A 25,722-nucleotide genomic window follows, 5' to 3' on the forward strand; every position below is an offset into this window, starting at 1 on the left:
GTAGAACACATCTGGCAATACTATTTGGGCTCTAAGAAGCATTTGGTATTTAGACTTGGTTTTTGTTTTGTCTTCCCTCACTAAATTAAATATTAATGAATTTATTAATGTTGCAAGGGAGCCTGCTGCATTAAAGCCCAATGAAGGGAGCAGTGAAACTTGTGTGTAACCTTATTTTGACTTGTAAATCTGTTCCACATGTGGGGCCAGGCTCAGATTCTTGATCTGCCACTCAGTTCCAGCCTTACAGACCCCCCAGGTGATTTTTATCTCGGCTGAAAACTTTCAGCCCCTCCTGGCCGGTTCTACAGAGCTAAGCACAGCCTTGGGAATGTGCTCCTTAATTCCTGAGCAGGATACCCAGGACACTCCCTGCCTAGACTTGCTCCCTCCTGTTTTTGCATCACTGCAATGGGCTGTGCTGAGTTTTTCTGGGAAGCTAGAAGCATGAGGCTTTCACAGGACACAAAGCTGAGTCCTGGGATGGGGAAAGTGGAACCAAACCAGTACACAGGAGCACAGGCAAAAGTACAGCCCATGTCAGCAGATAGCCATGGAATCATGGAAGGGTTTGTGTTGGGAGGGACCTCAGAGCCCACCCATTTAATCCCACCACTGCCATGGCAGGGACACCTCCCACTGTCCCAGGTTGCTCCCAGCCCCAGTGTCCAACCTGGAACTGGGCACTGCCAGGGATCCAGGGGCAGCCACAGCTGCTCTGGGAATTCCACCCTGTGCCAGGGCCTGCCCACCCTGCCAGTACCCATGTGAAAAGCAGATCTTTGTGGAATGTAGGCTCTGTGATTGGAGTTTGTACCCCATGGGATGGATTTGGGAGCAGGGGAGGGAGGCAGGACACACAGAGCTCTCCCTTCACTGAGCACATGAGAACTGAAAAACTGAAGAACAGTTTCCTAAACTGAATGGCAGAGCTGGGAAAACTCCAGGAGGGCACTGCTTCTCTGGGACTGCTCCTTCCCTGGCACGGCACAGCCTGAAGGTTCTGTGTGTCCATCCCTGCCCTTAAGTGTGGAACCTTGGCAGAGCCAGGAGTGCTCAGCAGCACCCACAGGTGCTGTTTGGAGCTGTGGCTGTCCTGGCCAGGCTGTGCTCTGTGGGTGTGACCTGGCCTCTCTATCTGCAGCCCCTGGAGCTGGAGCAGCTGGGCAGGTTGGTGGAGCTGGACAGTGACATGGCAGACATCACCCAGGAGCCAGCCCAGGAGCCCCTGGCAGAGGACACCCTGGCTGAGGAGCAGGAGGCGGTGCCAGCGTCCACGCACATCGCGTCCAGCCGGGGCATCAACCCCTACGTGCTGCAGGTCAGTGTCCTGCCCTGCTCCTCCTGGGAGGGGGCTGGGGAGAGGAATGGAGCACTTCTCAAGGATGCACTTGCCTCCACACGGGTGTTTACACACCAGCTTCTCATGATCAGTGCATCCCATGGAGTGGGATTGAGCTCACACTCAACATCTCTGTTCTGGGGAAAGCCTCACATGTGCAAAGCTCAGTGCTGACATGAAACACCTTAAAGCCAGAGCTCAGTCTTTAGAGCTGTGGCACTGGGATCATCTGATCTGGTACCAGAGCAGCTGCCTTGGTCCCCTGCTGCCTTGGCAGAGAAAAACGTTTTGTGGTGGCTGGTCTTCATTTGGGACTTGGTGTTGATGCTTATATTTCACAGTACCACAGAAGATTTGTGTTGGGAAAAGCCATAAATCCCACCCAGTGCCAGCCCAGCCATAGCAGGGACACCTCCCACTGTCCCAGGCTGCTCCAGCCCCAATGTCCAACCTGGCCTTGGGCACTGCCAGGGATCCAGGGGCAGCCACAGCTGCTCTGGGAATTCCACCCTGTGCCAGGGCCTGCCCACCCTGCCAGGGAACAATTCCTGATTCCCAAGATCCCATCCAGCCCTGCCCTCTGGCAGTGGAAGCCATTCCCTGTGTCCTGTCCCTCCAGCCTGTTGTAATTTTTGTGGAAGGACAGAATCTTGACCACTTTTGGGTTTTTACCTGTAATAACAAATAGGCCAGAAGTTATTCCTTAAGCTGAAGAGCAGCAGACAGAGCTAAGATCTAAGAAATCAGAATTATTGTGGGATGTCACCCCCATCCTAAACACGTCCTGTGCACTGATTGAACAAGTAGTTCTAAATCTCATCCATCAGGGGAGGAGCCTGAGCTATGCCTCCACTGCTCCTTGTGGTGTTTGCAGCATTGCTGTGTTGTTTGGTCATGTGATGCATGTAGGAGTTTTTTTTGGGTGGGAAGAACTGTTTTAATGAGCTTAGTGAGCTGCTGCTGTGGGAGGGATTGCTGATGTTCTGGCTTGGTTTCCCACCTCCTCAGATCATGAAAGCTTCCTTGCTTGCTGATGATGATGATGACCTGGATTTGATCCTGGATTATCCAGGGAAGCATCCTGTCAAGATGGACACTTCCCAAGAGATCTGTTCCCCAAGGCTTCCCATTTCGAAATCACAAGGACAGAAAAGACACTCAGGTATGGTGAGAAACCACAGATTGTGTGAAGAAAGGTGAATTTTAACACAAACAGGCAAAATCCTGGGCCCTGCAGCAGTTCCTTCCTTCTCTGTTCATTCCCTGCTCCATCCAGCACGAGCCCTGCCCTGAGGGCTGTGAGTGCTCCAGTGCTTGGAGCACCTGCTCACCTCCTCCTCCTCTGGTGTTTGCACTGCTCTTTCCACTTTTTTTCTTCTTTTCATGCTTGTGTGTTTTTTTCCCCCCTTTTAAGATCTTGGAGGTACCAACTTTGCAGCTTGGTTTGGAGGTGGTCTGTGGTGGGTCTGCTGTGGGCACCAGCTGTGCCCTGCTCAGAGCAGCCCCTTCCAGATTCCACCACTGCCCAAACCTTGCCCCTTATACCCAGGGCACCCACTAAGTGGTGCTTTCCATAGGAATGTTGAGGAATACCCCTGGGAGCAAGCAGGAATTTCCCTGATTGAGATATGTTAATCAAAGCCCATGTGGTTGCCAGGGACAGCCCTGAGGTGTGTGTGGGGCAGTGTGAGCCCTGCTGATCTGTGTGGCACCACAGTTCTGTTCTGATGTCCTGATTCCAGCATTAAATCTGGGACTTCTTTGGGAATGGCCACTTTGGGGTGAGTTGTGCCTTTCCCCACGGGAGCAGCCCACGTGTTATTTGGCAGTGCTGGAGGGGCAGTGGGACCCAGCACTGCTCACAGTCACACTTAGCTCAGTGTTCCCATCACATCGTCCAAATATTTACCGCTGGCTGTTCTGGGAATTCCTGAAATCCCTTGCTAAGGCCAGAAATGTCCCCTAAAATGCAGGTGCCCTTCCGCTGAAACGTTCTTCGTGCTTCTCCCCATCAGCTGCTGGGCTGCTGCAATCCAAGTTTGCCAGCATCCTTTCCCAAGCACCGAGTGCAGCTGTGGCAGACACCAAGGCCCCGAGGACTTTGGGCAGTCCCCCCTGTGCTGCCCTGTGGTCCCCTCTGGCCTCGGCGTTCTCGGTGCCCGCGGCGGTGCCCGAGGTGCAGGTGAGGACGGTCGGGGCCCGCCGGCAGCGCGGGCTCGTCCCCCTGGAGAGGTCCATCACCTATGGAAAAGGGAAGCTCCTGATGGACATGGGGCTGTTCATGGGCCGCTCGTTCCGCGTTGGCTGGGGACCCAACTGGACGCTGGTCAACTGTGGAGATCAGCTGAGCGGCTCGAGTGAAAGGGAGGATGCTCAGCTGGAGCCCGTGGAATACGGATTCCTGCCGACTCCCGCCGCTCCCAAATCGTGAGTAGTGCTTTCCCTCAGGATGGGTGTGACACTCCCACTGTTCCTGGCTGGCAGAATCCTGGCTGCAAGTCACTGTTCCTTCTGACCTGCAGGTGTGGTGCAAGTTTGTGTTAGCCATGGAGGTCTCCTTCATGGACCTTCTCCACGAAAATATCTCTGTCAAACCCTGGAACAGCACGGGAAGTGGATTTTTGTGTGGCTTTTTTCACCAAACAAGTAGCACTGTCACCCAGCACAAAGTTAAAAGAGAAAGTTCAAAGTTGTCCAGAAAGCTTCCAATCTCTTATTTCTCTCTGAGGACATCTACCCTAGCTGAGGAAGTTCTCGTTCAGCATCTCAGTTCCCAGACACCTTCATACTGCCTCTGCATGCAGCAGCACATGGGCCTTTAGGGTCTGCACACCTGAACTAGACTGGAATATATCCCAGTCCCACCATTCAGGTGCTCCAGAAAGCTTGTCTGGATGTTCTCCAGCACATGTAAAGTGCTGAGGAATGAGCTGGGCAGAAGGTGTGCTTGCTGCTCTGGAGAGCTCAGTGAGTTAGAGTACTTGCCAAACCACAGAGGGTTTGGGTTTGGAGACTTAAAGACCATCTTGTTCCAACCCACTGCTGTGGCCAGGGACACCCTTCCATTACCCCAGGGTGTTCAGGGTCCCAAAGCCTGGCTCCACATCCCAAACCAGGATCTTCATGCCTTGGGTCATGTTTTACTGTCATGTTAATTAGGACAAGCTGCAGGATGAGCTGCTCCACTTGCATGGAGAGCATGCAGAATGTTTGCTACCTGGTCTATCTCCTCTTTTGCTCCAGACTCACAGAGTCCCCTTTCAAAGTTCATGTGGAAAAGTTGAGCTTGGAACAATGGAAGATGGACAGAGACAAGGAGCTGTATCTCACCCCTCTGGAGATAAAGCTGAAGCACAGCACTGTCCATATGGATGAGCCCTGTCCTCTCCTGGCCCCCAACCCTGGAGTCTCTGCTATCCATGACTATGCTGACTGGGCCAGGAAAGCATCTGAGGATCCCACTATGGCAGAGAGTGAGTGTGGAATGATCCTTTTCACAGAATGGTTTAGGTTGGAAAAGCCCTCCCAGCCCACGGAGTCCCAGCTGTGCCCCACGGCCACCTTGTCCCCAGCCCAGAGCACTGAGTGCCACGTCCAGGTGACACCTGCAGGGATGGGCACTGCAAACCTCCCTGGGCAGCCTCTGCCAAACACAGTGGGGATAGGGAACCCTCCAGGATGGGGATAGGGAACCCTCCAGAGCTGCCCTCCCACGAGCCCCTCTGAGCTCTGTGCTTCCACTCTGATGCTGGGTGTGTGTCCCCACAGCCGTCGTGAAGCACTGGTGCTTGGCCTGGACACTGTGTGAGGCCGTCTGGGGTAAGCTGAAGGAGCTGGAGGCCAGCCTGGAGGAGCCCAGCGAGTACGTGCTGGCTCTGGAGCGCCGCAGGGCGTTCTCGCGCTGGCTGTCGGAGACGGCGGCCGCGCGCATCGAGGACGAGGTGGCCCTGTCCCGACATGGCAGCCACGTGGAGGCCGTGTTCAGCTGCCTCACGGGGAAGAGGATCGGCGAGGCCTGCAGGCTGGCACAGCAGGCAGGTGAGCACGCCAGGGGGCTGGGCTGGGCTGGGCTGGACACTGCCCAGGCTCCCCAGGGAATGGGCACGGCCCCGAGGCTGCCAGAGCTCCAGGAGCTGCCAGGGATGCCCAGGCTGGGATTGCTGGGGGGGGTCTGGGCAGGGACAGGGGTAGGACTGGGTGATTCCTGTGGGTCCCTTCCTACGTAGGATTCTGTATGGTTCCTAAATCACAGCTTTTGTGGAGAGGAGAAAGGACATGCACAAAGAGAATTTAAACATAAAGAGCTCATCGTCACTGGCTGCTCTCTGTGTAGAATGTTCCTTTGTTGGTGACCACAAAATCATGGAATGGGCTGTGTTGGAAGGGACTTTAAAGCCCATCCAGCCCCACCCCCTGCCATGGGCAGGGACTCCTTCCACTATCACAGGTTGCTCCAAGCCCCATCCAACCTGGCCTTGAAGGTTGGGTAGGGGTTCTGCTGGACTCCCTGGTCCCCTTCCCTTGGCTCTGTCAGCTTCCTCCAGTTAGGAAGTGCTGCTGGAGTGCATTTGGAACTGGAAGTTTTCGCAGTCACTCCTTTGAATTGTTATTGAATGATCTTTTAAATTGAGCTTCTGTTCAGACACTTTATATTTGGGTTAAAAAGATGTATTTTCAGAGCCTTATGGCAGGTTTTACCCCTGTCCGTTACACCGGGTGTTTATGGAGTGGCTTATTCCATAAGAAATATTGGAGTTGTGGCCTCGCTATTCCTGGAATGGATGGGACTTGGAGCAACTGATTTAGTGCGAGGTGTCCCTGCCCGTGGCAGGGGCTGCAGCGGGCTGGGTTTTAGGATCCCTCCCAGCCCAAGGTGTGCAGCCCTGTGGCAGCTCAGGCGTGTCCCCTCGCAGGTGACCACCGGCTGGCGCTGCTGCTGTCGCAGCTGGCCGGGAGCCAGCCCGTGCGGGACCTGCTGACCCTGCAGCTCGTGGACTGGCACCGCCTGCACAGCGACCGCTTCATGCAGGAGGAGCGGCTGCGCCTCTTCGCCCTGCTGGCCGGGAAGCCGGTAAGGAAGGGCCCGCCCCTCAGAGCTCTCGGCAGAATTCAGCCGCGAACAGCAGGGCTTTGTGTCCAGAACGGAGACTGAGGAGTCCTGTAGCTTTATCGGAATGAAGGGAGAGGCCAAGGGGTATTCCCCTGCGGTCTCTCCAATTTTTGGAGGACTCGACCTCCTTTTGATCCCAGTTTCCCATCCATGTTTCCCTCTCTCTTTTCCCATGGGCTGAAGTACTTGAGAGGCACAGCCTTCCCAGAACACCTGATACCTGAGATTCCCCTCTAATGTACAACCCTCCCTTTTAATTTTTAATTCCTGTGGAATTCATGGATTTACCCCATTGCTGCTTTCATCTTTCAATATCCAGTTTCATTTATCAGCAAACCTACAGTTTGTCTGTAAAGGCAAATACAATTTTTCATTCATCAATCGGTGGAATCCATCCCATAGTTTCTTTTATCTGTCAGTGTTAGTCTTATCTATCAGCAGGTCCCCAGCTCATTTGTAAAGACAAATCCCTCACTGCTGGCAGAGCCATCCCAGGGGTAGGGCAGGGAGGGGAGGGGGCTGCTCTGCCAGTGGCACCCAGCCCGTGTGGCTGAGCAGGGTCTGTGTGTGGCACCAGGTGTGGCAGCTCTCCGAGAGGATCAGCGTCAACGTGTGCTCACTGCTGGACTGGAAGCGCTGCGTGGCCGTGCACCTCTGGTACCTGCTGCCCCCCACGGCCTCCATCTCCAGGGCTCTGGCCATGTACGAGGCTGCATTCCAGGTGGGTCACTCCCTCCTGCCCAGGAGGAGCCCTGCAGGGTGCTCCTGCCTGCCTGGTGCTGCACGGAGCCTCCTGTGAGCAGCCAGGAATTGCTGAATGTGGGATTGAGCACAGGACACAGGGAATGGCTTCCCACTGCCAGAGGGCAGGGTTGGATGGGATCTTGGGAATTAGGAATTGTTCCCTGGCAGGGTGGGCAGGCCCTGGCACAGGGTGGAATTCCCAGAGCAGCTGTGGCTGCCCCTGGATCCCTGGCGGTGCCCAAGGCCAGGTTGGACACTGGGGCTGGGAGCAGCCTGGGACAGTGGGAGGTGTCCCTGCCATGGCAGGGGTGGCACTGGGTGGGCTCTGAGGTCCCTCCCAACCCAAACCCTTCCATGATTCCATGGCTAACTGCAGCAAAAATCAGTAATTGCAGTGCTTCCTCCTGAGAAAGAGTCCAATCCCATTTCAACCCTTTCCTCAGCAACTCATAAAGAGACCTGACAGTTATTGAAAAATCTGGAATGTGTTTTCTCCAGAACACCAATAATCCTAAAGCTTGATGGAGATCTTTTCTGGATTCAGGCATTTTAATCTGATCTAAAGAGGTTAGGGTATCAGGTAGAATGCATGTCATACCTCCTTTCCACCAAGTTCCCAAACACTTCACTTCCTGAGGAGGTTTTTGAATTTTCTCTGAGGGAAATTGTAAATTAAGGCTTTCCAAATGGGAGATTATTTTTTTGTTGAGTATCTCCCACTACTTCTATTTTGTCTCTGTCATGATCCTCCAATACAGGCAGGGGTCATGATGGTTCCTTTGACCTCGAGGTACAAAAGACACGGCAGAAGACAACAGTATGCTTCAATATACTCAGAGCAGAGCACTTCTCTTTTGTGCTAACAACACAGTTATGTGATAGAAGAGAGAGTTTAAGGCAAGAAAGAGATAGAGAAAAGAGAAAAAAAGAGGAAGGGAAATAGCTACCAAAGGATGGGACGGCGTCCTCGTGGTCTTCCTTCCATGGGGAGATCTCCAGAGGCTTCTCCAAAGAGTCACCTTTTGCAGTCTTTTCTCAAAGTGAGTGATGTCTGGCCAAGAGGCAGGGAGATTTATGGACCACTGTGTGCTCAGAGAGGCAGGTGCTGACATGACTGGGCTGTTGTCTGCTCGAGAGCGGTGTACCCTGACAGCACAGCACACCTGCACACAGGTGTTTGGTAAACATCTACCTCAGCCGGGCCAGAACTCCTGTTCAAAGCCAGCCAGGCCAGAAAACTCCTGTGTGCAGCCAGTGGGGTTCACTGGGGTCTCCTTGTGACGGTCGTGAGGAAAATCAGGGAAACTTCAGATTGTCTCTTACACCCCCTGTGACTCACGATCGTTGTCGAGAGAGCTCCTCTGTAGTGTTGTTGGGGTGCCTTCAGTTGTGAAGTCTTCAGGACTTGTCCAAGTTGGTAGCATATTCCAAAAAAAATAGGGACAGAAAGTAGGATAAAGCAGAAAAATAGGAAAGGACAAAGGGAAAGGAAACAAAACAGGACAAGTTAATCTTTTGAAGTAATTTCAATTTAAGTATTTTCAGTTTAAAACACAAGTAAAATAATTGATCAGTAATTTCAATTTAAAACGCCAGTATAAACAATTTCAGTTTAAAACCACAAGTAATCAATATCACGTCTTACCTTAAATACTTCTGTAGTTCATTTTGCATCAATAACCTTAGGGACGTCAGCAGTGACCAATTTGTGTGTATTCATTATGGATGTCAATTGTGTTAACTGCTTCATCATTCTCCAGTTCATGATGTTTAGGATTGCTGATAAAACAGAACCAATCAAGACCAAAATCAAAAGGACAATGATGGGATGACACAATTTGTTCAGGACACCTGTGGCAGTAGGTGACCACCCAAAGGGTGTATCCCACCACTTGTGCTTAGCATCCTTTTCTGCTCTTTCCAAATCATGATGTAGTTCCTTTACATTGTGATGAACAGTTATCAGGGTTCTTTGTCCATTTTTCTTAATCCTTTCCAAAATTTTGTTAAATCTTGGTGAAGCAGCAATTGCTTTACCAGAGTGAGGTTCATTCCAATGGGTGTGGGCAATAAATGGTGGATCAGCTTGTAACGGGACTCCAAAAGGTGATAAGTAACTGAGGCTACATAAGAAAAATCACATCCTACAATTTTAGTAAAGTTACAAATGCAAAGATTAGAATGATTTTTAGTATCCACTACAAAATTTTCTATGACAACACGATTGCAAGCAGTTCTTAAGCATGCACAACCATTGCCTATATAAATCAGCACTGTTTCAGAAATCTTGTTTGGACGTATTTCAAAGTTGCAAACATTTGGCTCTGTGTCCAAACAAATATCTTGAGCTCTAATTGCGTTACTTTCACAGATAAACCCTTGTTGTTCCCGGACAATACAAGTTTCCAAATTCACAGTTTCCCACTTCTCACCAATTTGACGGGCCCATTCTCTATGCTTAAAAGGATAGAGAATAGCTCCATCACGATTCAGCCCGAATGCAATGATGGGGAATATGGAATGCACTGAAGCATTATGTATCATCAGCACAAAGGCTCTGGCTGTGTTTGTGCTGGGGTCATAGGTAAAATTTACCAAATTCCACCAGGATTGGAATTCTCCTTCAAAGTCAGTGGCACTATCCCAAATTATTTGCTGAATTTCAGTAGGAAAAGTGCCTTCCTTGCCATCTCTAATAATTGAGGCAACAACTGACTGCATCCACAATTGAGCCTGGATACAGCTGAGACCTAAAGAGATGTTATTTTGTGCAGCACCGAGTTTGTCAATTCTCAATTTGTGATCATTTACATTTACCTTTTCCCAATTTGCTAATATGTTTGATAGCAACCACTGCTGGGTTCCCAAAGCTGTCAAAGATGTCTGCAGTGGTTGCTGTAATTTGGTTAAATCCCCAATTGTGGTGGCCAATTTATTCATCAGTACTTCTGAATCAATGCTATTCAAAATTCCCAATCCTGTTCCCACAACACCGGTTATGTCTCTTGTCATTTGTTTTTTAGAAGGATTCTGCTTTCACAACCACGTTGTCCACCCTTCAAATGAGGTTTGCAGAGAAGGCAAACAAGCTGGCTGAACTTCTGAAATATTGTTTTGCATTAACAATTTGATTTGTTTAAGAGACCATGCTGGATTAAACAATATTTGTTGTTGGCCAGTTTTCCAAATTACATGTGGTCCAATTTCAAAAATTCTCGGGCTCAGCATAACTGGTGGTAGGGTGGTAGGTGTTACAACATCAGCATCAAATTCCCCCCAGTATTTTGTATTGTTTTTACCACACATAATTTTATGGGAAAATTGTAGAGCAGTCAAGTTTAGCCAGCAGTTCTGATTTTGAATTTCACAAGATAGAACACAGCCCTGAGGTTCTGTGCCATAACTGTGTACAGGTTCAATGAGGGATTCAGCAATTAATTTACATGTTATTGTAACATCATCACCTCATGTTACCATAAAGGGAGGAGAAACATTGTTTTTGTCATCCAACACTAGGGAGGTGCTTACCCCATGGTATGTCATTACTGCAGTCAGTATGGGTCTTGCCACAGCATTTATTTTGAATCTATAGGTTAGACCTTTCAGACCTGGCTGCTCTGCTGGATCACTTTGCCAATTACATGTGACATAGATTGGTTTGGTTAAAGTAAATTATACTTGAACAGTACACCTCAGAATCATGCAGTACCAAGGTACTAGGTTTGGGTGACAATCTCTGGGGCAGGGTCCCAGAGCACTGGTGTACCTGATGATGGCTTCAGACCATGGCCACTCGGCCAAGTTCTGGCCATGGTGTTGTGGTAGGATGCAGAGGAGTATCAGCAGTGTTATCATGGTTTATCTGGTCTTCATGTCCCTGGGTGTTCTTCTGTGAAAAGTAAACACAACAGAGGCTGCCACAAAGAGGCAGGAGTTTAGACTGATGGAACTATCCAGCATGTGCTTATCCAATGCTCTTTCCCCAGAGCATTGGTAGCTACCCATGCATATTGATTCAGAGGGGGTTTTAGCACTAGTGGTACTTCCCCTGCAGTAGGGAGGTTCACTAGTACAGGTTGTCCAGGGTAGTGTGCTGGATTCTCAGGATCATCAGGGCCCTGTAGTGCAGGAATTATGCTTGGGGCTTTTGGACAAAAGGCAGTTATTTTGGGACACCATTCACCCCCCATCTATCATTTACACCTTTTATTGCTTACCTCCTATGGTTTCAGGAGTCGTTTTAGGAGACCATTGGTCCTTTCTACAATTCCATTGGCTTGGAGGTAGTAAGGCATGTGAAAAGTCCATTTTATTCCTTAGTCTTTTGCCCAGTCTTGTACAACTTTATCAGTAAAGCGAGACCCGTTATCAGATTGAATTTCCTGTGGTTTTGGGAAAGTTCCAAACCACTCTTGCAATGCTTTAACAGTGTTATCTCCTCTAACTCTTCCAAAAGCTTCATCTTGGACTAACCCAGATATAATCTCCACTCCCACCAGCACAAAGTGTTTGTCCCCTGACTTCCTAAAGGGACTGATATAATCCACCTGCCATGCGTCCCATAAGACTTTACCTTTTCTTAAGTGCAGAAGGTCATCTTCCAAAGGATGTCTTCCTAGTTGTCTGTCACCTTGCTGGCAGGCTGAGATGCATGTTTTACACATTTCCCTGGTGACAGGCCAGCCACGGGCGAGGGCTTCTTTGTGCAAATCTTTTGCACCTGTGTGCTGCCTTTTTTACATGCAGCCATTCTAATAAGTGCTCCCAGTTCTCTGTAATTTGTTCCTTTTTCAGGGGACTTATTCTTGCTAACTCCTCAGCTGTATTATTCCACTCACTAGCTGGGTTTCCATCTGTCTGGTGAGAAGCCACCCACCCCATGGCAAAATTCCCCCGACTTGCGATATTTAGAATTTCTTGCCATTTCTCCTTTTGCCATACTGGAATTCTGTTAACTTCCCAATCATTTTGCTGCCAAAAAGGAAGCCACTCTGTACATCCCTTAAACACAGCATAGGAGTCAGTGTAAATGTAAACAAGAGAGGTATTCTGGACCTCACACTGGAAAACACTCCAGGCAGCCATCAGTTCCCCAACCTGAGCACTGCCTTCCCCCTCAGTAATAATTTGTTCACCAGAGGAAGTGTGGAGGGCTACTGCTCTGTGTTTCCACACCTTTCCCTCTGGTTTGGCAGAAGCATCAGTGAACCAAGAATTTGCTGTTTGTTCAGAGGAGAAAGGAGGGGCTACTTCAATTACCCAGGCAGCTTTGTCTTGGCTGCTCCCCAGGCTCTCAGTTTCTTGTATAACCAAATGTTTTACAGCTCCTTCTGTTAGTGAGAAGATGTTACAATAATGTTCAATCTGGGCATACCACTTCCTAGCTGAGGATCTCTGGGCCACCCCATCGGGGAGGGGGAGCCCCAATAGTGACCATTTTGATCACTTTGAAAGACCTCTTAATGTAATTGGTTGTTGCCCTACAATTTTCTCCACTTCTATGAGAGCTAAGCTAACCACAAACAGCCCTTTTTCCCAGATAGCGTATCTTTATTCAGCATCTTGAAAGCCACGGAAATACAAACAAATAACAGGCCTTGTAGGACCATCAGGGCCTTGTTGCCATATGTGAACTGACAACCCCGAGATGGGGAATCCCCACTCTACCTGGAAAGGGTCTGTGGGGTGAACAGGGCCCAGGGCTTGATGAGCTGTTGCTTTAAAAATCAGCACTTGCAGTGCTTCCTCCTGAGAAGGAGTCCAATCCCATTTCACCTCTTCCCTCAGCAAGTCATAAAGAGGCCTGGCAGTTATTGGAAAATCTGGAATGTGTTTTCTCCAGAACACCAATAATCCTAAAGCTTGATGGAGATCTTTTCTGGATTCAGGCATTTTAATCTGATCTAAAGAGGTTAGGGTATCAGGTGGAATGCATGCCATACCTCCTTTCCATCACATTCCTGAAAACTTCACTTCCTGAGAAGGTTTTTGAATTTTCTCTGAAGGAATTTGTAAATTAAGGCTTTCCAAATGAGAGATTATTTTTCGCTGAGTATCTCCCACTACTTCTATTTCATCTCCTCCCACAAGGATATCATCACTATATTGATAAACAATTATAGTGTCAGGTTTGGGTATCTTTTCTAATTCTTGGGCTAAAGCGTGGTGGGCCAAAGTGGGAGAGTTTTTATACCCTTGTGGGAGCCTGGTAAAAGTGTATTGTCCTTCCCACATGAAGGCAAAACAATCCATAGCTTCTGGCTGTATAGGAATCATGAAAAGCATGTCTTTAACATCTATAGTTGCCATGATTGAATGAGCCTTTTCTTGAATTGATGTTATTACTTAGCTGTATTTGGGACTGCTGCTGTAAGAGGGTCTGTGTTGGCATTTAGCCTGCGAAAATCTACTGTCAGCCTCCACTTCCCATTTCATTTCTGGACTGGCCATACTGGAGAGTTAAAAGGAGAATGAGTATTAATTATCACTCCTTGGTCTCTCAGGTCCTGTATAACTGGTTTGATTCATTCCTTGGCCCCAGAGGGAAGAGGGTATTGTTTGACATGAGTGATTTTACTGAGGGGTAGGGAAGGTGCAGCTTGGAGCAGTCTGATATTAAGACATGACATGTCAAAAGACCAAAGACAGCCCTCTTTATATTCCCACTACCTCCCAGCAAGGACATCCATTGCTAATAAATCCTTTGGGATGTCTCCAATTACCATTTTGATAACTAATTGACTCTCCTCTCCAGGCAGTGTAATTTTTACAAGAGCTATATCCATAGCTTCTGTGGTTCCTAAGGCATTAAGAACACAACATCGTTTCTTTGTTGAAACAACTCCACACTTTTGGGCAGCTAAAATTGTTAATGCAGAAATTTGGGCTCCAGTATCAACCACCAAAGTAATGAATGCCCATTTAGGGCCAACTATTGCTGTTATCAGTAGATCTCCAGTTTCATGATTTCTGGTGAGCATCCATAGAAATAACCAACTGCCCCCCATGCTCACCCATGAGGGACAGAGTCTTTAGTTTCCCTGCTTCTGAAGTGGTTTTAGCTCAGCTCCCAGAACCTGTGGAGGGAGGGGTGTGCTAGGTGTGCAGTGGGGGAGTTTGGTACCGTACACCTGGGACAGTGCCAGTTTGAAACTACTTTTGTTAGCTTTTCAAGTGGTAAACCATCCATTACATCTCTGGGGACCTTTTTCCTTATCCCTAACAACCACCAGTATTGGCAGTTAGAGACTTGTTTACCTTTTTCTGGTTTATCTTTAGGAGAAGCAATGTGTCTAACACCCTTTGTTTTCTCTGATTTTCCTCTGGGATTTTTATAGGTCCATATGTTCTACTGTAATTCAATAGCTCTTCTGCAACTTCGCTTCATGTCCAAATTTTACTGCTACTGGCAGGAGAAGGTGACTGTGAACCTGGTGTCTGCTGAGAAGGGGTTGTGTAGGGAGGAAGGGGAATGGGCCCAGAGTCAGTGGAACCATGTTGGTCACTCGGGTCCCCAAGAACTCTGTCTGTCTACAGGGGTTATAGCTGCAGTGGCTTTTTGAAGGAAAATTGCTGTAGGTTTAAGGTGACTCTGGGAGACCACAAATTAAAGGGGTCATAATTTCAGGCATTACAGGTAATGGCATAGGTGATTCATAGCCAATAGTTAATTTTCTTTCACGTATCATTTGCAAGCAGGCAGCTTTGTGAATGTTTTCTAAAAGTTGGTTGGGAGTCCCAATTAAAGCTACAGGGTCTCCCCTTTCCAAGGGGTTAAGCCCCCCTGCCCAGTAGGCTGCACCCTGGGTTAGGGACCATGGGTTACGTCTGTCTCCTGTTGTAAAGAAAACCCCATGTCCCCAGCAGGCATCAGCTTCTTGTTCTGATTATTAAATCTGATCTCCCCCAGTGAGTGACACTCAGACATATGTATTCAGTCTCAGATTCATGGGGAAGGTGTCTGTATTCCTTTTTCAACTTGGCCAATTCAGTAGCAGTATATGGGATTTCTTTAGTGGTTATGTGTGGATCTAAATCCTCATCATTGATATAATTGTATTCTGTTTTAACCACCAGTCTCAAGCTAGGGCAGCAGCGTTCACTGCAATTTTTCATCAGAGATAGTTCCTTTTGAGGGTATATTTGATTAATATGAAGTTTCCTTCTCTGTTTCTTTTGGTATGTCAGCATGCTTTGAATCTTTGGTACGTTCCTCTCATAACAAATGGTTCTCATCTCATAACAAACGGTTTTCATTCCTTAACAAATGGTTTTCATTCCTTTCTTCATTTAATTGTTTTTGCAAAATTTCAACTAGGTTTTGTAGAGAGTCCATAATTGTGCTTTCCTCACTTCCTCACTTAAAGAGAGTTTCTATAGCTGCTGTAAGACAAGCTCCCAAAACTGAACAGAGTATAGTTTTATTTTTGCCCGGTTTGAATTTTGTTTCATGTTGCAAAAAACATATTCTATCAATCACATTTTCTAAATTAAACCAATTACTGTGTGCCCACTCTGCCCCTCCTTGGGAGGGTCTGGCATCATATTCAGCTAATAGAGCATAAAATGCAGCTTTGTCTGTTGCACTGGAATTTTCAGTCATTTTCTGCAGGGATAAGTAAAAACCACTACAGGGAGGTATATTATTTAAGTTACACATACACACACACACAGAGCTTTTCTCTGTGTTCCCCTTCACTTCCCTGTGTGGGTGAAGAGACTGAAGCTGCTTGGGAGGTACTACCTTCAGTACAAATCTCTGCTTGTCTCTTCCCTTCACCAAGCAGTCAAAAAAACCACAATAAAAACCAACAAAACAGTCCTGTCTTTCACACCAAGAGATCTTTAGTGAAATTCTGCAGACAGAGCCCTCAAACGAGTGTGGGGGTGCTTTCCACCTAGGCCTGTGCAGTTTGTGGGAAATCTGAACTTGCCCCCCTTGCTTTCATGACAAGCTCACCCCTTTGGAGGTGGCCAGCAAAGTGTGGCTGGAGCAAGATGTCCTTCCTTTATTACAGACTACACCTTGCACCCCTTATGTCTGCCAGAATCCTGCCCCTGACACTAATTTAATGTCACCATCCCCCAGTACAGATGGGGGTTTTGATGGTTCATTTTGATCTCAGAGTGCAAAAGGCACAGCAGGAGTAAACTTCAGTTTACTCACAGCAGAGCACTTTTATTTTGTGCTAACAACACAGTTATGCCATAGAGGGGAGAGATAAAGGAAACAAAGTAAAGAGAGAGAGAGAAAAAGGGGATGGGGAATAGCTACCAACAGATGGGACAAGGTCCTCGTGGTGTTCTGCCAGTGGATGTGTCTTCCTTCCGTGGGGAGATCTCCAAAGTCTCTCCAGAAAGTCACTTTTTATGGTCTTTTCCCAAAGGGAGTGGCATCTGGCCAAGAGGTGGGGAGCTGTATGGACCATTGTGTGCCCAGAGAGGCAGGTACAGATGTACTGAACATGTTGATCCCAGCTGGAGAGCAGTGTGCCATGACAGGACCTCAGCACAGCTACAAACAGTTACTGGGCAAGCATCCCCCTCTGCCAGGCCAGAACTCCTGTCTGAAACCAGTGGGCTCCTTGGGGTCTCAGTGTCTGTTCTTGTGATGGTCCTGAGGGAAATGAGGGACACTTGAGACTGTCCCTTACACCCCCCAGCCCCTGTCCCACACCCCTGTGTGCCCCCAGCCCCCCCAGACATTGTCCTACATCCCTGGGGCTCCATGCATTATGCAGATCTCTGTGTGTTGCTGCAGAGCTCTCAGCTCTGTGTGCAGCAGGACAAAGGGTTCTGCTGAAAAACATGTTTAATCATTTAACTAAAGCCAGCTCAGCCCTCCCTCAAGGCAGCCTGAGCACAGCAGCAAGTCTGGGAGCTTGTCAGTGATGTTTGCTTCAGTATTTAGTGTGCACAGTGTTGAGCACTTTGGCATACCCAGCTGTAGTGTAAGTTCTCAGTTAATTGTTGTGGCTGACTAAGTGTGTGCAGTGCTGCTTGTGGCTGCCAAACCCTGCTTAGCTACAGAGAGAAGGCTCATGGGGATGCACCCCTTCATTCCATCAAGGCCTGTGTGGTTTTCCAGCTATAAAATCCTTTGGGAATACAGCTGGCTCTCCCTCCAGGCAGTGTTTTTTAAGAGCTCAGTGTGAGACATGAACCTGCCCAAGCATTTTGGGTTCAGGTGTTTCATGTTGGTCCATAGTTCTGGGGAGGTTGCAACTGCAGGTGCATTTGTTTGCACCTTCTTTGGAGCAGAAAGTTTCTCCTGAGCCTGCTGAGCTGTGGAATTCAGTTTTGTTCAAAATATTATCTTTAAACTTACTGTTAAAACTTTCTCCCTAGAACACCTCAGAGTGTGAAAAATACGCCTGCTGTCCTCTGCCTTCTTACCTGGAAGATTCTGGGTGTGTCATTGAAGAAGATGACAATGGAGGAAGGCCTCTGAGAGATGTCTGCTTCCACTTGTTAAAGCTCTACAGTGACAGGTAAGTGGCAGAGAGTTCAGTAAATATTTAGAAAAAATCATGATCAGTCAGTGACTTCCTGAGCTCACCAACCAGGGGTATGAAATCAGGCTGAGCCACTTAGAGCAGCCCCACACATACCCCTTGACAGAAGGTGGTGTCACACCTGGGTGTGGTAGAGATGGGGAGCCTTCAGCTTTGGGGCATATTTGTGGGGGTTTAGGTGCTTTCTGTGTCTGAAGAGTGCAGGGAGACTTCTCTGTAGCTGCCTTTTTTGAAGGCAGTGAGAAATCTGCAGGGGAACACATAAAGAGGAAAAGGGGTGATGGTCTGGGTGCAGACTCATAAGAATTTTAGCAGTAAATACTGTTATTTTCTTCTTAAAAAAGAAAACCAAGCCCCCACACAGATGTAAATCACACACATGGAGGTGGATGAAGGTAGGGGATTGGAGGGGAGCTCTTTTAGTTACCAGAGTTTTCCTCTCCAGGTCCTATGAGCTGGACCAGCTGCTGGATCCCAGGAGTGTCACCTCTGATCCACTGGATTTCCGCCTCAGCTGGCACCTGTGGGAAGTGCTGCGGGCCCTGAACTACTGCCACTTGTCCCAGCAGAGCTGGGGGGTGCTGAACACCAGCTATGCTGCCCAGCTGGAGAGTGAGGGGCTGTGGGAATGGGCTGTGTTCGTGATGCTGCACGAGCCTGACACACAGTGAGTGACCTGTGGGACTGTCCTGGGCATGGACAGGCACTGAGTGACCTGTGGGATTGTCCTGGGCATGGACACACAGTGAGTGACCCGTGGGACTGTCCTGGGCATGGACAGGCACTGAGTGACCTGTGGGATTGTCCTGGGCATGGACACACAGTGAGTGACCTGTGGGACTGTCCTGGGCATGGACAGGCACTGAGTGACCTGTGGGATTGTCCTGGGCATGGACACACAGTGAGTGACCTGTGGGACTGTCCTGGGCATGGACAGGCACTGAGTGACCTGTGGGATTGTCCTGGGCATGGACAGGCACTGAGTGACCTGTGGGACTGTCCTGGGCATGGACACACAGTGAGTGACCTGTGGGACTGTCCTGGGCCTTAAAATAACCTGGGGTCAGTTCTAAAGACCTGTGGTTGTAGTGGCTTCTCCCACATGGAACTGTGCACCTGGAGGGCTTTGTGCCACTGAGGAAAATCCCAGAATCCCAGACTGGTTTGGGGTGGGAGGGGCCTTGAAGGCCATCTCGTTCCAGTGTCCTGCTGGTCGTGTTGAGGTGACCTAGTGGTGCTCGTTCAGTGCCATGCTGCCCTCTCTCCCCAGTATCCGGGAGCAGGATTCCATGCTTCTCTCTCTCTCTCTCTCTCTCTCTCTCTCCCCAGTATCCGGGAGCAGGATTCCATGCTTCTCTCTCTCTCTCTCTCCCCAGTATCCGGGAGCAGGATTCCATGCTTCTCTCTCTCTCTATCTCCCCAGTATCCGGGAGCAGGATTCCATGCTTCTCTCTCTCTCTCTCTCCCCAGTATCCGGGAGCAGGATTCCATGCTTCTCTCTCTCTCTCTCTCTCTCCCCAGTATCCGGGAGCAGGATTCCATGCTTCTCTCTCTCTCTCTCTCTCCCCAGTATCCGGGAGCAGGATTCCATGCTTCTCTCTCTCTCTCTCTCCCCAGTATCCGGGAGCAGGCCGTGCGGGAGCTGCTGGGCCGGCACTGTGCCCTGGCTGACACCCCCGAGTCCTGGGCCAAGGAGACCTTCCTGACACAGCGCCTCTGCATCCCCCCACACTGGATCCACGAGGCCAAGGCGGTGCGGGCCAGGATGGAGGGAGACAAGCACAAAGAGGCCCTTTTTCTGTTCAAGGCTGGGCACTGGAACCAGTGCCACAAGCTGGTTGTCAGGCACTTGGCCTCAGGTGGGTCTTGCTGCTCCCCTTGCATCTTGTCCTTTGAGCAGCACACCAAGGCATGGCAGAAACAGGGCTGGAGCCCTTCTGGAGCCAGGCTGGGAGAGCTGGGGGTGTCCAGGGAGAGCTCAGAGTCCCTGCCAGAGCCTAAAGAGGCTCCAGGAGAGCTGGAGAGGGACTGGGCACAAGTGGCAGGGGGTGGGACTGGATGATATTTAAGGTTCCTCCCAACCCAAACCAGCAAGTGGCTCCATGATTCCAAGCCATGGCGTGGCCAGTGAAGGGATCAGCTGGGTTTGGAGCAGCAGAGTTAGCATAGAGGGGCTGGCAGTTCCAAACCAGCTGTCTCTGGATACCCGGTGTGGTGCTTTTCCTGGGCAAACGGGAGCTTTCTCTGCTGCACAGCCCCACCTTCCTGGAGCACAGGGGCCTCTGGGAACAAGGGCAGCAGTGGCCTTCCTGTTCCCTGATCCGTGGGTGTCTTTCCTGTGGCAGACAGCGTGGCCTGTGTTCCTAACTCCTGTTCTCTGCAGATGCAATTATCAACGAGAACTACAAGTACCTGAAGGGATTCCTGGAAGACCTGGCACCCCCGGAGCGCAGCGCGCTCATCCAGGACTGGGAGCTGGCAGGGCTGGTCTACCTCGACTACATCCGTGTGAATGAGATGCTGGACAGGATTCAGCAGGTATGGGAGCTGCCTTCCCTGTGCTTGGGGAGCTCAGATAGTCTGCATTGCAGCTCTTACTGCTGGGGGGACTCGGTGCTCCTCTTTGACAGACGCTTCACACACAACACGGGGCAACTCTAGAACTGGGCTTTGCTGTCACAGCAAGGGGTGGGCAGTGCCCTGCAGATGTGCTCTGTGGGTGTGTGACAGTGACAAGTGAAAGGGATGGGATGAACCTAGCAGTCTGTGTCCATTCCTCCAAATTCCTGTTCAGGCTTCCCCTTTCCCTGCTGTGGTGTCAGTTCGGGCAGGTTTTGGTGTCACCTGGTGGGTGGGTTTGGCTGTGGCTGTGCTGCCTTGGAGCTGACCCCTGTGTGCTTCCAGCTGGATGTTTCCACCTACGAGCTGGAGCGGTTACACACCAAAGTGACATCCCTGTGCAACAGGATAGAGCAGCTGCAGTGCCACAACGCCAAGGACCGCCTGGCTCAGTCAGGTATGGTGACACCCCTGTCCAGCAGCTCCCTGGGACAGCCAGCTCCAGCCTGGCTCACACCTGGGCTGCAGCTGGATCCCAAACTCACTGAATCATTTAGGTTGGAAAAAATTTCAAAAATACTTTCAGATTGAGTCCAGCCATTCCACTGCCAAGGCCACTACTGACCATGTCCCCAAGTGTCACATCCACAGGGCTGTGAACTCCCTCCAGGAATGGGGACTCCACCCCTGCCCTGGGCAGCTGTTCCAGGGCTGCACAGCCCTATCTGGGAAGGGATTTTCTCAGTATCCAGCCTGAGGCCGTTCCTTCTCCTCCTGTCCCTGTTCCCTGGAGCAGAGCCTGACCCCCCCCTCCCTGCCCCTCCTGTCAGGGAGTTGTGCAGAGCTACAAGGTCCCCCCTGAGCCTCCTTTTCTCCAGGCTGAGCGTCCTCAACCCTTTGGGAGAAGGAATTTTCCCCAGTATCCAACCTAAAGCTCCCCTGGCACAGCCTGAGGCCGTTTCCTCTCCCTGTAGCCGCTCTGCCTGCGCTGAGGGAGGGAGCAGGGAGGGGACAGCGCAGCCCACGTTCCTCGACTCCCGGACGGCTCCCCAGCCCTGTCAGTCCCCACTGGCGGGCTGGCTCTGGGCGCTCCCTCAGCGGAGCACACGCAGAGCTCTGTCCCTGCTCTTTGCAGACATGGCGAAGCGCGTGGCCAACGTGCTGCGGGTGGTGCTGAGCCTGCAGCAGGGCCCCGAGCCGGGCCCCGAGGCGGCCGAGCCGCGCGTGCCCCTGCGGCTGCTGGCCCCGCACATCGGCCGCCTGCCCATGCCCGAGGACTACGCGCTGGAGGAGCTGCGCGGCCTCACCCAGGCCTACCTGCGTGAGCTGGCCCTGGCTGCACACTGACCACCTGCTGGGCCTGGCCTGGCCAGGACCGAGCCAGGATTGACCCAGCACTGATCCAGGACTGACCAGGACAGACCCAGGACTGACCAGGACTGACCCAGCACTGACCCAGGAGCAGAACCACGCCTTGGGAAATGGCTCCGCTCGCACTGCGGCTCCTGCCCCAGCGGCACCACCCGTGCACACAGGAGGTCTTCATGCATGAGGAGTATCGAAAGGTTTTTATCAAAAAATATAAATAAATGCTCTAGATTATTTTCCTGTCTTTTTGAAAACAATAAATAAAATGTTTATAGTACTCCCATGGGTTCCTTTGCTTTTTAAGGGTTTGGGCTGGTAGGTGTGTGTCCTTTGATGTGTCACCCCTGTGTGGTTGGGCTGGTTGGGTGGGGGAAAGGACAGCCTGGGAGTGTCCAGTACAATCCCACCTTGCCTTTGCTGCCGATCAGGGTAGGCTCTTTCAGAATCTTGGGAGGAAAAGCCGTTCAGTCACTCATCTCCAGGACAGAGTGTGGGGAACCCAGATAAACCAGACTGTGGCCTTTTGGTACTGAAAGGGGTTCCTGTAAAAGCTGGAGAAGGACTGGGGACAAGGGATGGAGGGACAGGACACAGGGAATGGCTTCCACTGCCAGAGGGCAGGGCTGGATGGGATCTTGGGAATTAGGAATTGTTCCCTGGCAGGGTGGGCAGGCCCTGGCACAGGCTGGAATTCCCAGAGCAGCTGTGGCTGCCCCTGGATCCCTGGCAGTGCCCAAGGCCAGGTTGGACACTGGGGCTGGAGCAGCCTGGGACAGTGGGAGGTGTCCCTGACCGGTGGCGCATCCAGGTGACACTGGCTGTGTGCAGGGGCCGGGTCACTGCGGCTTCGCCTCCTTCCATTACTGTAATTGGCCTGAGCGGCCCCGGCCCGGGCGGGACGGGCTGGGATGAATAATTCACTGCCTGGAAACAAAACCTCCGGCCTCAAAACCGCTCGGCATCTGCCGCCGGGGCTCGGCGTGGGAAAGGTGCCAGGAGGCGCCGGGGGAGAGGAGTCGGCGGCTTCCCCGGGGCTGGAGCCGGAGCCGGAGCCGGAGCTGGGGATGCTCCGGCTCACCCGTGCCAGGCGCTGCTGCCCCTCGCTGCTTCATCTCCCGGCTCGTGCCCCTCAACCTGCCGGGATTGTCTCCTCACCGAACGGCAATAATCTGCCTCTTCCCTTCCCCTGCTCTTCCTAAAACCGGCGAGCGCGATGTCCCTTGCTGTGCCCGGGGGTCACTCCACCCCAGGGCTGCACCAGCCACCCTCGGCTCCTGCAGCGGTGTCCCCGGGCCGGGCCAGGGACCGGGCTGCCACCGGTGCCTCCCAAACCCATCCCAAACGGGGCTCGGCTGCACCCGGAGCCCATCCCGGCCGGGACCCCTGGCCCTGGGTGCTGGGGGCCGTGCCCCCCCGCCTGTCCCCGCCCTGACGTCACCCGCCCCCCCGTGTCCCCGCACCTGCGGCGGGATGGAGCCCGCAGCTCGCCTGTGCCTCGCCCTCTGCCTCGCCGGCGTCCTCCCGGCCCCGGGTGAGCAGCGGGGCTCGGGGGGCGCGGATCCCCCTCCGGGCGCGGGGTGGTCCCTGGAGCGGCATCCCCCCGCACACAGGGAGTCCCGGGGATGGGGGCTCGGGCTGGCGGGGAGGAGGAACGGGGGGCCCGTCGCGCTCCCCTGTGCCTCCCAGCTGCCGGAGGGTCCCCGCCGCCGGTCCCGGGCATCCCTCGGGAGGGCTCCGGCTGCACCGCGGCCCCTCCAAGCCCCCTCTCCGGCTCTCCCCAGGCTGCCGGGGGGCGCAGGGCAGGTTCGCCTACAAACTGCTCCACGACCTCTTCGCCAACTACTCCAGCGCCCTGCGCCCCGTGGAGGACACGGACCGGGCTCTCAACGTCACCTTCCAGGTCACCTTGTCCCAGATCATCGACATGGTGAGCGCCTGGCACGGCACCGGCCCCGGCCCCGGCCCCGGCACCGCGCTCTGCTCCCGCAGCGGGTCCTGCTCGACCCCGCGCTGTGCTCTTGAAACCAGCCCGCACTCACCCCCAAACCAGCCCAGCTGCCCTCGAGTCAGCTCAGACCGCTTTGCAGACAGCTCGGTTATCCCCAAAACCAGCACGACCCCCTCGAACTCACCCCAGCTCCGCAGGGCACTCGGAGAGGCCACAGGGCTGGGGGCCGAGGGGAGTGGGGGGTGGCACCGCGCTCCATTGCCCCACGCCCACCCTGTCCCCTCGGCAGGACGAGAGGAACCAGGTCCTCACCTCCTACCTGTGGGTACGCCAGACCTGGCTGGACGCGCACCTCACCTGGGACAAGGACGAGTACGGCGGCATCGACAGCATCCGCATCCCCAGCAGCTACGTCTGGCGGCCGGACATCATCCTTTACAACAAGTGCGTTGTGCTCGGGTCCCGGCTGCTCCCGGAGAGGGGGGTCCGGCTGGGGCCGGGGGCTGCACGGGGTGCTGCCAGCCTCGGGGTGGGAGCAGGAGGGTCCTGGAGTGGGAAACGCAGGGAAATGGGGGGCGGGGGGTGCTGGCAGCAGCCGAGTGTGCCTGGGACTGACTCCTCGCCACCGAGGGGACAGCCAGGGGCTGCAAGTGGCCCCACGGCCACCCCTCCGTGCCCAGCGCCGATGAGCACTTCGGCGGCTCCATGGAGACCAACGTGGTGCTGCGCTCCGACGGGCACATCATGTGGGACTCGCCCGCCATCACCAAGAGCTCCTGCAAGGTGGACGTGTCCTACTTCCCCTTCGACGGGCAGCAGTGCCGCCTCACCTTTGGCTCCTGGACCTACAATGGCAACCAGATCGACCTCCGCAACCAGCTGGACACCGGGGACCTGAGGGACTTCGTGGAGAACGTGGAGTGGGAGGTGCTAGGCATGCCGGCCACGAGGAACGTCATCACCTACGGCTGCTGCTCCGAGCCCTACCCCGATGTCACCTACACCCTGCTCCTGCGCCGCCGCGCCTCCTTCTACATCTTCAACCTGCTCCTGCCCTGCATCATGGTCTCCTTCCTGGCGCCCCTGGGCTTCTACCTGCCGGCCGACTCGGGGGAGAAGGTGTCGCTGGGGGTGACGGTGCTGCTGGCCCTCACCGTGTTCCAGCTGCTGGTGGCCGAGAGCATGCCCCCGTCCGAGAGCGTCCCGCTCATCGGTGAGCCCAGCGGCACCCAGCACCGGGGGGCTGTGCCGGGTCAGGGCTGTGGCACGGGGGGAGACAGGGGCCCCTGTGGGGTGCAGGACCCCCCCTACCCCCTGCCACTGCCCGCTGCCCCCACAGGGAAGTACTACATCGCCACCATGACCATGATCACGGCCTCCACCGCGCTCACCATCTTCATCATGAATGTGCACCATTGCGGGCCGGGGGCCCGGCCGGTGCCCCCCTGGGCACGCCGGCTCATCCTGCACCACCTGGCGCGGCTCTGCTGCGTCTACGAGGTGGGCGAGAGCTGCAAGAGCCCCCGGCGGGCACCGGGCGGGCGGGCAGCCGTGGGGGACGCCGGGCGACCGGCGGAAAGCCCCGGGGAGGGGCGGGTGGGCACGGAGGTGCCAGGCTGCCCCTGGGACCACTGCCTGTGTCACCACGACGCCCTGCTGAGGAACGTTGGGTACATCGCCGGCTGCTTCCGGCACCACCGCGCCAACCAGCGCCGCACCGGCGAGTGGAAGAAGGTGGCCAAGGTGATGGACCGCTTCTTCATGTGGGTCTTCTTCCTCATGGTCTTCCTCATGAGCGTGCTGGTTCTGGGCAATGCTGCCTGATGGCTCTGCGGAGCCAGCACTGTGACCCCCAGGGACGGCGGTAGCTGCGGTGGCTCGTGAGGGTGACACAAATGCCTCTGGTTCCCCTCAAATGCCCCTGGTCTCCCCCAAAGCTGCAAGGTGGGAGCTGCACCATCACTGGCGAAGAGCTACCTGACCTCCAGTGGGATCCCCAGCCCCTGTCCAACTACCAGAGCGGGCACCCCCATCCCCCTGTGGCATCCTGCACCTGAGAAATCCATCAAACTGGAAATAAACTGTGGAACTGGAAATAAACTGTGTGTCCTGCACCTGCTGCCTGGGACAAGGGTGC

General features: G+C 52.8%; 2 protein-coding genes across 8 annotated transcripts in view; both read left to right on the top strand.

Moving 5' to 3' along the window:
• NUP98 (nucleoporin 98 and 96 precursor) overlaps positions 1 to 21,914 on the top strand; it is a 43,654-nt gene extending 21,740 nt beyond the window's left edge. For 6 of the 7 annotated variants that reach the window (XM_062488232.1, XM_062488236.1, XM_062488237.1 and 3 more), the window contains 13 exons: positions 1,145 to 1,321; positions 2,351 to 2,504; positions 3,316 to 3,769; positions 4,586 to 4,815; positions 5,111 to 5,380; positions 6,256 to 6,413; positions 7,030 to 7,173; positions 17,544 to 17,686; positions 18,156 to 18,377; positions 19,328 to 19,569; positions 20,094 to 20,248; positions 20,615 to 20,726; positions 21,405 to 21,914. In XM_062488232.1, coding sequence (XP_062344216.1) covers positions 1,145 to 1,321; positions 2,351 to 2,504; positions 3,316 to 3,769; positions 4,586 to 4,815; positions 5,111 to 5,380; positions 6,256 to 6,413; positions 7,030 to 7,173; positions 17,544 to 17,686; positions 18,156 to 18,377; positions 19,328 to 19,569; positions 20,094 to 20,248; positions 20,615 to 20,726; positions 21,405 to 21,616 — 2,673 coding nt within the window. In that variant the 3' untranslated portion in view covers positions 21,617 to 21,914. The remainder of the gene's footprint in view (positions 1 to 1,144; positions 1,322 to 2,350; positions 2,505 to 3,315; positions 3,770 to 4,585; positions 4,816 to 5,110; positions 5,381 to 6,255; positions 6,414 to 7,029; positions 7,174 to 17,543; positions 17,687 to 18,155; positions 18,378 to 19,327; positions 19,570 to 20,093; positions 20,249 to 20,614; positions 20,727 to 21,404) is intronic. The other variant, XM_062488234.1, reaches the window with a different exon arrangement.
• A 1,193-nt stretch (positions 21,915 to 23,107) lies between these two features.
• CHRNA10 (cholinergic receptor nicotinic alpha 10 subunit) lies at positions 23,108 to 25,409 on the top strand. Its single transcript, XM_062515254.1, has 5 exons — positions 23,108 to 23,168; positions 23,419 to 23,564; positions 23,875 to 24,029; positions 24,266 to 24,798; positions 24,925 to 25,409. The coding sequence occupies exons 1-5, from the start codon at positions 23,108 to 23,110 to the stop codon at positions 25,407 to 25,409; spliced, it is 1,380 nt and encodes a 459-aa protein (XP_062371238.1).
• The last annotated feature ends 313 nt before the right edge of the window (positions 25,410 to 25,722 follow it).

Source organism: Cinclus cinclus, chromosome 2 (assembly GCF_963662255.1).
Source record: "Cinclus cinclus chromosome 2, bCinCin1.1, whole genome shotgun sequence".
Classification (NCBI taxonomy): Eukaryota; Metazoa; Chordata; class Aves; order Passeriformes; family Cinclidae; genus Cinclus; species Cinclus cinclus.

What these genes read in the sequence shown, in the direction of transcription:
- CHRNA10 (XM_062515254.1), top strand. Translation starts at nt 23,108, where the DNA reads ATGGAGCCCGCAGCTCGCCTGTGCCTCGCCCTCTGCCTCGCCGGCGTC. An exon ending in TGTCCCAGATCATCGACATG is followed by an intron (nt 23,565 to 23,874) that starts GTGAGCGCCTGG and finishes TCCCCTCGGCAG; the next exon opens with GACGAGAGGAACCAGGTCCT. An exon ending in CGAGAGCGTCCCGCTCATCG is followed by an intron (nt 24,799 to 24,924) that starts GTGAGCCCAGCG and finishes CTGCCCCCACAG; the next exon opens with GGAAGTACTACATCGCCACC.